This window comes from Anolis carolinensis, chromosome 1, assembly GCF_035594765.1.
Source record: "Anolis carolinensis isolate JA03-04 chromosome 1, rAnoCar3.1.pri, whole genome shotgun sequence".
Classification (NCBI taxonomy): Eukaryota; Metazoa; Chordata; class Lepidosauria; order Squamata; family Dactyloidae; genus Anolis; species Anolis carolinensis.
In genome coordinates, this window is record NC_085841.1 from 89,486,136 (window position 1) to 89,500,655 (window position 14,520).

Consider the following 14,520-nt stretch of genomic DNA (forward strand, 5'->3'; position numbering starts at 1 on the left):
AAAATCCTTGCAGTGGTTCTCAACCTGTGGGTCCCCAGGTGTTTTGACCTACAACTCCCAGAAATCCCAACCAGTTTACCAGCTGTTAGGATTTCTGAGAATTGAAGGCCAAAACATCTGGGGACCCACAGGTTGAAAACCACTGGCTTAGGGCTTTGTACATAAGAACAGATGATTTGAGTTACAGTGGGAAACAATCTGGAAGCATATGCAGATGGGACAAAATTGGAGATGTATGAAACTACGTAGAGTCATATTTTCACCAGTTGAAGTTTCAGGCAGCTTTTCAGAGACAAAATGTTTAGGCCATGTCAATGATTCTGTCACTGTGTGGTTTACATATGTGTGACTGTGGTCCAGTCTGCTTTATTTGAGGAATAACACTGATGGGGTAGCAGCCAAAGTTGTTGAAATCATCCCTGGACATAGTTGCCAGCTGGCAATAAACTGACAATAGAGGCACATATGAGTGTGAGTTTTCTTTTAGATCGAAGTATTGAATTTGCTTTCTAGCACATTGGAGGCAAAAGATACTTATGGTCCAATTTTTGTGGGAGGAGAGGCAGAAATGTCCAGTGAATAATCTTTTTTCTTCATGATTGACCATTTGTGACTCAAATCAAGGTGTGTCAGAACTCAGAAGAGTTACAATGGCTGTGAGATTTTGGGAGCTGTAGTCCAGTAAAACAGTTTGTACAATCACTGATGTACGTAGGCAAGGGGATAATGTCTCTTCAGCTATAAACCTGTAAAACATGGATTTATGTACCCTCTAGTGATTATTTTAGAAACTCCTAATGTGGCACATTAAGTCATTTCTGATCCATCACTGGCAGCAAGTGCCAATACTTCTGAACGTAAATATCCTGGTGCAAAATTATTCCCGGATTTAAGAAACAAGCTGTAAAAATAATATTGGGCAGCAGCCAATGCAACCTAGCCAAGTTATCTGAAACATATCACTCCGGTGGGTACTATCTGGTTAATCAAATGCAAATCCAACTGGGCTCTTGAACTTTGCTGTTTTGTTTGTATATTTCATAGAGTTGTAGAATCATTTAGAAACACAGATGAAATAGGCTTGTGAGTGAGTAATGAAACTTTTAAAAAAGGTACTTTTTAATCTGTAAAGCACTTCTGTCTTTGATTGGAAAGGCAATTAAAAAGTTTGTACACAAACAAAATAAATGTTGATTTTTCTGTCACATACTGATCTATTTTTTATTTTCATTGGGCAATAACTACTTGACAATCTATCTTGCATTAGCTAAAGTGTGTTTTCAAGAGTAGTTAATAAACCTCTTTGGAAAGCTAGTTGACATGCAGAATAGCTTCATTGCACATAAATGTAGATAAATGGTTTCTGAAGTTTGAAGTGTTGGTAACATATGATAATCAATTTTCTTAAAAGCACACACCCTGGTGCCTTTAATGTTGAACCCTGGGGTGATTTTTAAAGTATTGTGCTTAACAAAAAGGGCAGATTGTTTTCATAAGACAGGTTGTAAAATCATCATTTAGCCAGGGACTGTAAAAATTATGGGGATGACTTTCAATAAATGTTTTATAGAAATGACACTCAGTACTATGTGGAATTGGTGCCTTGGGATGTTTAACAGGCTGGTCTCATTTTGTGCTTTCCCTCAACTGAGATAGATTATTCTGATTTAAGTTTATTATTATTATTGGAAGTCTATATTTTATTGTAGAGTAGTTCAAATTATCTAAAAATACCTATAGTTGGCTCTAGATTTATTTGCAATATACCCCATGGTTTTGTTTACTGCTAACTTGCCCCTTTTGAGTTGGTTGTGCTTCATAATATTCCCAGTCATGGTCTGTTTGATGTGAGAAGGTGGATATTCCCTTTTAAAGTCAGGAGTCTTCCTTCTGATAGGTATTTCTTTGTTATGATTTTGGTTTTCATTCTTTAATCATGCTGTAACCTGCTTGCAATGCCGGGGTGAGGGCAGCTATAAAAATAAAGGTCAAGTTGGAAAATATTTATATTTCGCATTCTTATGAGATAGTCACTGTTGGCACAATTATTGAATGTCTTTTGAGAGGGGAAAAAGGCTGGACTCGATAGAGAGTATATGAAGACCATAGTTTTTTCAACTCACAATGACCTCCTGATCTGGGAAGCATGTGACCATCCAAAGGCTGATGCATTACTTCTCCCATTGGTCCTCATTGCTGGTTATGCTGACAGGAATTGGAAGTCCAGTAAAATGTGGAGGGCTATAAATTCTCCCTTAATTCGCACAGATTAATGGGAGCCTTCATTTGAAATATTAAAGATTATATCAATAATCTTTTGCATACATGTTACCTGCTCAACCACTGAATTAACTTTGGAATCCCTGTGCATCTTGGCAAACATTTACAAGAGCGATTCCAGAAACGTTTCACTCATAAAACATGAATATAACCATACATTTTAAGTAAACCAATGTAAATATGAGTGTTTAGAAAAGAGGTGGGGAAAGTTTGCTTTTGAGACACAAATTTGTTTTTCTAGCCATCATGAAACCCACTCCTAATACTTTGCAGCATTGGAGTTTTGTTTTTCTTTTACAGAACAAATTCTGCTACTCCTGGAGGCTTCCAGGCATGGTAGTTTCAACACAAAACATTTTTCAGTATCTACCCCACCCCATTCCATTTCCAAGATCAAGATCAGGAGTGGTCAACTTGTTGCTTTTATGCTTTTTAAAAAATATTTGGAGGCACTTTTTAATGCAGGGGTAGGTTGTGGAGCTGACTTGCATCCACAAATTCACCTTTCCCCTTCTTTCTCTTGGCAGGATCATATATGATTGTTGATGCTTCTCACCACAGCCATGGAGAAAAGGCTCGGCTCCAGCTCCCTACAATGAAAGAGAATGATACTCACTGCATTGATTTCAGCTACCTTTTGTACAGCAAGAAGAGGGCAAGCCCTGGAACCCTGAACATCTTGGTCAGAGTAAACAAGGGCCCTCTGGCGAATCCCATTTGGAATGTGACAGGATCCACTGGCAAAGACTGGCTACGCGCAGAACTGGCTGTCAGCACCTTCTGGCCAAATGAATACCAGGTAAGCCTGGAACAACAACACCAGCAAAAGTGGTGTTTTTACTATTTTACCTCTGCTTTGGGGTGTAGTGTTTCTTCATTTAATTGCAGTGCATGTTTAAAAATGCTATAATATGGGTTATAGCTTAATGAGGGATTGGGAGATAATACTTCAGACTCATTTCTTCTTTCTACCAACCTGGGACTATTGGATGTAGAGGAGAAAGAGAAATGGAGACATACATTTCTGACTCATTGCAAACATCCTACCTCTTGATGCTTTAAGAAAGCAAATCTCTTCATCCCTACAAAGTTTCTGGTGCATGTATGTTTGTGTGTGTATGTGTGCACCTGTCTCCTTGTGTGCATGTAGACTGTACATCTTTGCTCTTCTTCCCAATAGCATTTGAGGCAAACAACCCATTTAGTCATTCCTACATATTTACTTTAAGTAGTTTAGTGCAGCACCAATGACACAAACTGCCTGAAATCATCACAAATTACAAAAAACACTTGCATATGATCTGTTAGACTATTTGGAAAGATCTTCTAGACTTTGTGCATTTTTCCCATTTGCCTGCACAGATTACAGGTAATTGTTTGGTAGAAAAAATATTGCATTTCTTGAACCTATGTTGGAAACTTTTAATATGGGGCAGCTTTTCTCAACAAAACTATTTTTTCATGGACACATAATTTATTAAACAGTTGTTACATCTATGTGTATGTCTGAAAGAAGGGGTAATAAGAAAGCAAAGGAGATAAAAGTAAGCACAAGACTAAACTAGATATTCAGCTTCACCTAAGGGTCTGTGCTATTTTGCCCTGATAGTTCTTTATCTTATTTCCATGGTTTTTCCATTCTACTCTGAGTTATCTCACTCTCCTGGATTACACCATTGGTACTAAAATGACAATCCTCTGCCAAATAAATATTTAATGTCAAGGTAATATGAAATGACTACCAAGAAAAATGAAGAGCCATATTAGAAACCTGGATTATTTGTTAGACAGAAATCTAAGTATTTGTGATCATAAGAGATCTCTGAGAGTGACAGCCCTTTTCTTCTTTGATGGGCGATTGACATCAGAGAGTTGAGGGGGAAGGGAAGCGGAGGGATTACATGGAGGGATTAAAAGTATCTCCTGGTACTTTTTATTTACTAACTTAATAATATTTATATCCTACATGTGCTACAAATGAAATCAAGGTAGCATATTTGCTTATGTCTCATTTCATACCAATCATGTGAGGTCATTTAACCTGAGAAAGAGTGACATAAAACATTGGTCATACCCAGTGAATTTCAGTGGGGACTTGAATCTGTGTCTTTCATGTCTCAGTCCACCACTGTAAGCACTTTACTATTCTGCTTTATTTATAGTTTTCCCATCTCCAGGAGTTTATCCACAGATGAGCTTCAGTCCAAATTCTCTTTAGATTTATAAATTGGCATTTTCATTATTTACTATGGAATCCTTCTAAGATTCCCTTTTTGGGAGAAAGGCATGACAGAAATCCAACAACAAACTAAAATGTATGTGGTTTTTATTGGTATCTAGCACATTCTTATCTACATATTATGTAGTAGAAGAAACACTGTGGACAGGAAGCATTGGGACAAGTGATACATAAAGGCTTTCTCAAGTTGGAAAATGTCAGCATGGGTGATTTGTTTAGTCACTGTTGCAGTAATAGCCTTATAAATGTCATTATGCATAATATTTCCTTCCCTTTGTGTGTGTATATGTGCCTTCAAGTTACCTGTCAATTTTATGGTGATCCCATTATTTCATAGGATTTTCTTAGGCAAGGCAGTTTCTCAGAGGTGGCTTTGCCACTTCCTTTGCCATTTGATGCATTGTTTATTCATATAGAAAAGCAATCATTTAGATAAAATTAAATCTCCTATTTTTGTCCAGCAAATGGGAGCTAGGAAGCCACATCAGCTTTCTATTCAGCTAAGATGCACCACTTTCTAAATGGCATTATATGAAGCCTACTTGGGAGCCATATAATCTTGTAGTGTTTTGGGAGGGGAGAGAGCTCCTCAGTGTGGATTGTTTTCTCTCTCCTTGCATGCACAGTGTGCCTTTTATGTTTCCTTTTGTAAGAGCCTCCTTTGAGGGCATGAGGTCAACACAGCTGCTTAAAAAATACTCATCCCGCCCTCTTACAGCGAAAGTTTTAATGTTGTGTTACACACTACTGAGCGTGGCATGAATGTCTCCTTTGTTCAGCTGCAATTCTCTGTGACAATGCTCCAGTTCACTAACTGTGCTGGCTGCATGCGTGCCTGTAAAGAGTTTAGCAAACACTAGTGGAATGCCAAATACATTTAAGAGGGGATTGACAGCTATGAATTTTGCTTTAAAAGAGGTGTATTGTAAAAAGAAAAGCTGGCATTTTCATACTCACTAGAAGTGCCATATTCCAGATAATGGATGCCTAAGAAAAAGAAAGCATACGTACAGGTGTGTGTGTGTACACACACACACACACACACCGTATTTGTACCCCACCCGTCTCATTCCTGAGGGGGACTCAAAGTGGCCTTACATATTGGCAACAATTCAATGTCTTAAAATATGCAATTGGTAAACATCTAACATCATTATTATATATATTCTCCCCCTTAAGTCCAGATACCAAGTAGGTAGGCAGACATGCAAATCAGCTACTTCTGTAGTATTTAATGTATACAAAATCTGAAAATGCAAGTTGCCACCAAGGTTATTCCGACATTTCCCTCCTCCCTCTCAGCCTTGGAATGATTAACTTAAATAATATAATGTTTAACTTGCAACTGGTACATGGCTGCCAGGAAAAAGAGACGGATTGTTTTCTTTTTTGGCTTGGAAACAATTTCTTTGCAATTGGCATGTACATGTGAATCCTCTGTAATTTGTCTGGCAGTGTTTGCTTTTATCACCATCACATAATAGACATTGATCCTGCTGGGAAGAATTGAAGCAAGTTCTGGGAATTTGCTGTCCCACTTGAGTGCAGCTGAGCATGGAATGCCTATCTTGGGGGGATGGCTTGCCTGTGTAGATTTTGAAGGAAAAGTGAACCAAGCTGAATTTCACCCTTGTTTTGATAATGTGGCAGTTCCTGAGATATTAAATAAAACTAATTAATGCTTAAATAGTGTTTAATGAAGTCCACTCCAGGATATACCCATGTATGAGTCTAAAAATATATGCCAAATATTGACCCCCCCCCCCCCCCCCCCAAATTGGGTTGGCTTACACGTGGATCATTGTGGTATCTTTGACCAGCACAGCACAGTTTCCAGTTTTTGTATAATGCCTGCCTCAAAAAATTGCATTGGTGTGTCTTGGGCACTTCTCCACTACTACAGAGCAGAGGAAATCATTGCTTCTTTTAGGCTCCCCAGAATGGACTAATTTATTGTTAGTGTCCACTGGGGGATCCTGAAAGAAGCCCAAATCCCCTACACATTCTCCACCGTGGTGCTGGCACTTTGGTGCTTCTCTGCTAGGACAGGGAGAATGGACGAGGTTTTGAGAAGCTGAAAAAACCTTCTATCATGTCTGTTTTTTCTGCCACAGCATGAGCATTTTTGGTGCTTCTCTGCCAATTTGATCCACCCACTCTGCTCTCTCTGCCATGACACTTTGCTAAGGCAGGGAGATTAGAAGGTGTTGGGAGAAAGTGAAAAAAATCCCTCATCCACTCTATTACGGTGGCAGAGCCCTTGGTGCTTTGCTGCTGGGATGAGAACAAAGATGGAAAAAAGCTTACTGATTTTGTTTCTTGTGCTGCTGCTGCAGGTTTTTTGGTGCTTCTCTGCTGGTGTGGGAAGCGAGGAGGAGACTGGGAGAAGCTGAAAAAAAAGAGTATATATGGCTGTTGTGTGTGTCCACAGTCAGCATGGCTTAAGAACTTCTGCCTGATAATTCAGTTGTGCAGTGTCTTAGTTTGTATGATCCTCCCTTTTAAGCTTGTTTGAGATGCAGAAATTGGGCTTCCATTTCTCTTCTTACGCAGCGCTGCCCATGAAAGATTGGATGAATGGTAATGGTGCCTCATACTCTGCTCTTTAGTTTAAAAATAGGAATGGTATTAGTTCATTTATTTAAATGCTATCAATTCAGTTTATTTCTTTTCTTTCTGCTGTTAATGGTACTACAAGGTGGCTTGCAGTCAGTTATTTCAAATGACATTTAATTAGTACAGACAAAATTAAAAATAAAAATGAAATGAATAAAAAATCAAACATTTAAAACTAGGGATGTAAATCTTTGTTTATTTCATCTCTACATAGAAAAATAAATAATTTCAGCAGTTTTGTCTATAACCAACATGTACCGAAGAGTTTCTATAGAGTTTCTAAACTCTGTTTGTCTAGGAAAATTTAGTTTGTGGAAAAATACACATGGTTTGTTTGACTGGAGGAGGGGGAAGCACAGAATCTGTGAGTGTACAATTTAGAATTTGCAAAAATGCATTGATTCTTGCTCAGAAATCATACTTTTGAGGGGCAGAAAAAATGTTTCACAGGTTAACACAGTCCCAAAAAGTATTTTAACTGCTATATTTTGCCTCAGTGCATGGTCTTGAGAATAGGGACACGCCTTTTCTATTAACGAATAGTCTGGGAATCTATTTAAAAATGGATGCATTAAAGAAAATACAGGAACCCAGCTAACTGTAGAATTGGTGCAGTTTGGTACTCCTTTAACTGCCATAACTCAATGCTGTGGAATCATGGGAGTTGTAATTTTATAAGATCTTTGGGCTTCTTGACCAAAGTATACTGGTGTCTCACCAAACTACAAATCCCAGGATTCCATAGCATTGAGCCATGGCAGCTAAAGTAGCATCAAACTGCATAAATTGTAGTGTATAAATGCATCTCAAGTGGGGGTCAGTTGTCAAGGGTCTACCTAAACGATTAGAACTTTGCTTCACTTTGATAGGGAGGAAATTAGTCTAGAGTTTCTCTACAGGGATTTCCAGAACCTGAGAATGGCCTGGGAATTCCAGGGCCATATCTAACAATAATGACAACAATAACACTTATTATTATTACTACTACTACTACTACTACTACTACTACTACTACTACTAATAATAATAATAATAATAATAATAATAATAAAAATACAATAGGGGCAGTTAAAACAAGTTTACATTTTTGTAGTAACTCTTGGCGGCCTTTTCATGATAAACCTTTGTTCAGGATAGTGTTAAGATGAGCAATTCTAATTGCCGCTGGAGAAGTATAGGAACGACAAAAAATGCAGAAATCATATGTCAACCAGTTAAACCTCTTTATTGGGTATTTGAGTAATAAGACATCAGTTCATAGCATCTTGAAACATTTTCATATTTAGGTTGAAAGAAGAATCAGAGTAAACATGAATCGTAATGGGAAGCAGCAGAATATTGCATTCTACAATAAATGTAGCTTTTGACCAGTTATGGAAGGCAGCCTACAAATAGTGCTAGCTTTGATATTAAAGTATATGATGGATGGCTGCTAGGTGTTTCTGTGCTGTTAAGTCTGTAATATTTGGAACTCTAAATGGTTAAGATACAATATTGAATTAGGTTTATACTATACTTGTTCATACACTGCTGGATTGATCACAAGCCTTGAGATGAGTGATAAACTTCTTTCTCCAACATGTTTCAAGATGTCAGTGTTTAATAAACTGTCCAAGAAGTTCCTGACTATCTAAGTCAGTGCCAGTGACTTAAGGCTTGTCTACTCAGATCAGTGAAAGCTCTTTTTTTGGGCTGTAATGTGATATTCCCACACTCACTTTATGCTCTGCAGTTACCAGGAAGATTTAGCCCTTTTGTTACATGCATACATCTATATTGGAATGTCTTTGAAATGGGAGCCAGAATAGATTGCTGGGTGGCAAGTGTCACAATTTTCTCCCAGTGCTACTTGCTTGTATATTTCATTCCATTAAAGATCTTTCTTTTGTTCTGAGAAGCAGCAGGATAGACAGAAGGACACTCCTGAATATCTCTTTCTCCTTGGGGATGCTATGGCTGTCTTCATGGCACCCCCCCCCCCGCCCCCCGCCCAAGCACTTCTGGTCCTGGTGCCACTCGCCCTGTTGTGACAAGGAGCCCAGCCATATGTGATAAGCGATCGATGGTGGAGAGATGTATTGAGTCATGTTACTTGTGGGGCTTTGGGAGCTTTTGGGGAGATATTTTAGCTGGAAGAGCCCTAGATAGAAGAGGTCAGCAAAGCAGTGCCCTTTCAGATTTGGTTAGAGAAACTGAGTAGAAAACATTACAACTTCAAATCAGTTTATTGCCTGTGGTGTGGCATGAACAAATGAATCCGTCACTGCTTTAGGACAAAATACTCTGGTTGATGGTGTAGACAAGCCCTCAGAGAGAGTTAGCTTAGGGTAAGGCTACAATATATGCTCAAATCTCCCTTTAGCCAAGGAATTCATTGTTTGGCTGGATTAATAATGTGTCACTAATGTGTTATTTGTGAACTAACATGTTACTGTTTGTGTTTGTTTAAAAAAATAAGATTGCAAACTCTGTCTTATGCTTGTCTCTGATGGAGGCAGAAAGAAAAGGCTTAACATAACTGTGGGCTAGGCTGAAATTCCTGGAGACTTGTATTTCAAATGATGAATGGAGTGTGACTGACTTTTCAATCAGATTATGTCCTTTAGCTACTACTCAGAGTGTTCAGAATTCCAAGAAGCAAGAGGCATTCATCAAATAAATGGATTGGTCTTTCTTGTCCACAAAGGTACTTTATACCATGTCAGACTGACTGTGGCTCACATTGGTTCCTGGAACTGCCAGTCAAGATATATTTACCAAGGCTGCTAAGCTTCTTTCTAATAGAGAATTGGAGGATTGAAAAAGGGAGCATGTTTTCAATGAATGAATTATCTGGCTACTGGTGGTGGTAGGAATTCTTTCATCCATTAATTTTGGTAAAGGTGCTACATACATGTGAAGTTAGATACATTATGTCAATAAATGCTCTGGATGGGTTTCTACTTTGCATTCATTTATTTACATGGAAACTTTTAGGGACAGAAACAGAGACACATTTTTTACATTTAAAAATACACATATTTTAGTAATTGCTTCTTTTTTCTTGGAGAGATTTTCATGACAGTTCCCAAAAAGTATTTGTTTATTTCGAAGTGCAGCACAAATGATTTTTCCTTTCCAAGTTGCCCATCAATCATTAGGAGTTTTGGCCCACTTTTTAAAATAACTCATTGGCAGCATATTGACAACACACCGTTTTGTAGTTCATCTTTCATAATGGCAATGAGGGGAAAATGAACAGAAGGAATTTCATTCATGTGGTCACCTTTCATGAACTTATTCCATAAGGAATGTTATCCATTTTCTGAAAAGCATCACAAATAAAAAATCTGACAGATAATTCCAGTGCAAAGTTTTCTTAGAATTGCCAGATAACAATCAATCAATCAATTTATTAATGCTCCGACCAATGGTCATATTGCCAGATATTAATAATGAGAGAATGCCATGAACTACAAATAGTCTTTAACAAATAGTCTGTATGATTTCATATATGCCACACTTTAGCTTCTCTATCAATAAGGAGAGTGCTTTGTGAAGCTTCAATACTTAGGCATCAGCTTGTATTGCAGTGTCACTTCATATGAAATAAACAGTTGCCATTTAGCCATACATGTGGCTATAAAGGAAAAGTTGTTTTGACCCTGAACTGTTTTTGTTGTTCTTTGCACATGTCTTTAAGTTGATTTTGATGAATGGTACCCTATTATAAAGCTTTTCTACCAAGATTTATTTAGTGGAGTTTTGCCACCGCCTTTGTTGACTATATGTCTTCCGGTATGACTCTATGAACAACTTCCTTCAGTCATGCTGGAGGAACTAAAGATTTCTAGAGAAAACATCTCTCGAAGAATCTGTAATCCTCTATGGTCAACTTTAAGCAAAAGTCAACTATAGAAATTCCTAGAGAGGTGTTCTCTCAGGTTAAAAATATAGGAATGCCTTCTTTTGTGGTTTTTCACTTTCAGAGGGTTCCTGTGCCCCTAATTCCAGCAAATGTAGAGGGCTGACTGTATAACTTCCTCATAATAGATATCACATGGACATTTCAGTGGCAAGTATCTGATTATTCTATGCTGGAATAGCTGGAATCCCCAGGATTATGAAAGCTCTAAGATTCAAAAGTGCTGTACTCCTTTCTCTTGAACAGTGCTTCAGAGCAAATCGCTTTTGGAAACCAGCAAAAGCAATTGATGATAGAATTGCAGTAGACAAAAAACAGCCCACATCAGAATGCAGCTGATTTTGCTTTCCCAGGGCCCTGATTCTTTTCTCCTATGTGTTTTCTCAACACTTGTGGAGGTTTCCAGGAACAATACAATACAGTGATTTCAGGGGACTTCAGCACCCCAACTCCCTGGCACGCTTTTAATTACAGTTTTTGAACTTTGTGTTTGCAAAGACCAAAATTGTTCCCCAGACAATTTTTGACACTGCTACCTGGGGCTTAGGCAATGAGCAGGGAGTGGACTAAGCTTTCGAACAAAAAAGTCCCAACTTTCTATATCTGTAGTAGCTCTTTGTTTTATTGCATTACAAAATATAATACAAAGTGAGCATACCAGCCCTTGAAGACCTGGATCTATGTGAAAGTCTAATTTGGCCCAATCTGTGTTACCATTTGCATTTTGTTTATAGAATTTCAAAATTATGTTGTCCTTAATTATATATAGAAAAGGCTTATGAGAAGAGATATAAAGACATCTCCTTCCTTCCATTTCCCCCATGAAAGTTTCCACTTCATTCCAGTGATTCCTAAGATGAAAGAAGCATTAACAATACAACTGCATTTGGTCTGTTTCATACACTGGTCTTCACATTTTATTTTGTCTTAATTTATTGCTAACCCGTGAATGCCTTATTTATGCAGTTGAATTACTTGAATGTGCTGTCCATCTTGACATGAATTCAGTATCTGTCAGTACCATACTGCAAAATGGAAATACAAATAAAAACCCAATTGTGAACCTATTTCAAATAAAGTTTTACCGATTTCTGCTATTGACTAAGTTGGGGTTGGGCTGGAATGTTTAGTACTGGTATATGATTTAGAGTACATTTTATACAAATTTTCATCATTTCAGGTTATATTCCATGCTGGAACAAAAATGTTGGGTCTGCAAATGGGGAAAAATGACAGAAAAATGTGACACACAAATATGACATACACAGTTAGTCTGATGTTTTTTCTTTGTTGGAAGAGGCATTTTTTATTCTGGGAATGCAGAAGAACACTTGAAAGGGTATAATTATCTTAAATGATAACAAGAACTCTTCATTTTTGCAATTGAAAATGTCCAAAGGAGGAGGCTGCATGAACTCAAATGCTTGGCATATTTGTGGCTATTCAGATATGTACTTTTTTTGGTAGATAATACAGTTTTATGGTTCTATGAGAAAATGTGTTCAAATATGAAGAACGAAATTTGACAGTAAAAATTGTGTCTCATTTGCAAAACTCACTGAATGACTTCCCTCTGATTTGTTCTTTCTCTTTGAGAAGTATATATATCCGTCTGGTGCTAGTTAAATATTCATATTAAATTACACTATTTATTGTGACTTGAATTTCTTAAAATGCATTATTTTAAATTATTGGGTAGTAATGGATCACTGTATCCATTAGGCACTTTAGACACAGTGAATAGGACCATGAAACATTCAGGACTTACAAAAACAGGATAAACAAAAACATTTACAGGAATTGAGAAGAAAAACAAAATTCAAAATCAAAACATTTCCAACTTCTGGATTGTAATGGATAGGCACAGTTTTTGGAAGGATATCTGCTGTTGCTAGTGTTATATCAGGATGAGGTGGTGAGACAAGTACAAGTGAGCTTGAGTCCTATGAAAACTTTAATGAAATCCTGGGAAGAATTTATAATTGAAGACCAAAGAATTATGAACAACAGTGTATTCAGGGTTCCAATATAACATCTCTTTCAGTTGATAAATTAATTTGAGCAAACAAGTTACTGAATCAGCATTGGAATAGGCATTGGAATAGGCAACTTACATTGGCAACTGCATGTATCATTATATTTTTGAGTAATGGATGAAGCTTCTGCTGAAATATGTTGAAAACAGGTAGCCAATCCCTATCTATCAAATAACAGGCAGGTCCTCAGAAAACCAAGCAGTGTGTAATTCCATCCACATTAGGGTGATCTCTAAGATTGGTCTGTTTGCCCACAGTTACATGCTTACAGAGGGTTGCATTGCTTTGCATTAAAGCTTCCCATATTTACTATAGCTTTGTCACACTGTGCCAGATAATCCCATTGTGGTGATGGGTGGGGCATAGGGGCATGCAGTGGGTAGAGTAGGTTGACAAAAATCTGATATTTTATTGTGCAAACTGATGTACTTTTACCATTTTGAATTCACAACTGGATACACCTCATAAATCTCTCTTCTCCCCACCCCACCTCAAAGTTACTTTCATTGACCTCAGTCTGAATCCTACAGGGACAACCGTGGGATTCTTTGCGTCCTTATTGATCTTATTGGATGTAGGTGGAGAGTACAGCCTACTTCATGAATGTTTGATTTTGCCTGTTCTGCTCTGTCTCGGGGAAAAGGGCTGACTAGATCCTTGGAGTGATCCAATTTTTTTTTTGAAAAGAAATAGTTTCGTATGATCAGTGGAATATCTGAATTACCCAGATAATGTAAAGAAAGATCCCAGAGATCTTTCTGGAGCCAGCTTTCCTTCTTGAAAAGCATGTGGGAGTGGTAACCAGTTATTTTCTACTGAACAAAGGTAATCTCCCTATTTTCATCCATGCCTTACTGATGTCCTTCATAGATTGCCATAACACTTTCTCTTGAGAATTATTTCGGAAATACAATGAGAATGGAATTTGGCAACCTGCCTACAGACTTTTAATTCATTATATTCAGTTCTTAAAGAATATGCATGAACCTTTGGGTTCTTTCCAATCACTAATATTTTAACCAGGTTTTATTAAAAAACAACAACAACCAAAAAATACTTTCTCTGAAAGCAAGGAATTATCACTTTGAAAAGCAATGCATTATATGTGTGTATGTGTGTGTGTCAAGGACAGAACGCCACAAGATCAAAGTTAACAGAGTTTATTGGATTACAGAACTCAAAAATGCCCGTAAAATACAAGGGCCAGGCAGTATTAGCCTTTAGGAGCAAAAAGGGACAAGAAAAATGTTCAAAAGATAAACCGGATTAAACCGGAGTTTAATCCGGGTAAAAACAAACTGCTTGCTTCAGCCTGGGGATAAACAAAACAAAAGCCGAGGAACAAAAGATACAAAAGAATGCAACTAATTGGCAGCAGATTCCTCTCTGCTGCCAGCACTGTGCCTTGAGTAACTTGCGTCGCTCCCACACACACAGCAGACAGG

The 14,520-nt window shown here is 37.7% G+C and overlaps 1 protein-coding gene across 17 annotated transcripts in view; it reads left to right on the plus strand.

Annotated features, from left to right (window-relative positions):
* Positions 1-14,520, plus strand: part of ptprk (protein tyrosine phosphatase receptor type K) — a 461,736-nt gene that overhangs the window by 150,633 nt on the left and 296,583 nt on the right. For all 17 annotated transcript variants that reach the window (XM_062978846.1, XM_062978854.1, XM_062978881.1 and 14 more), the window contains exon 3: positions 2,808-3,079. In XM_062978846.1, the coding sequence (XP_062834916.1) occupies positions 2,808-3,079 (272 nt within the window). The remainder of the gene's footprint in view (positions 1-2,807; positions 3,080-14,520) is intronic.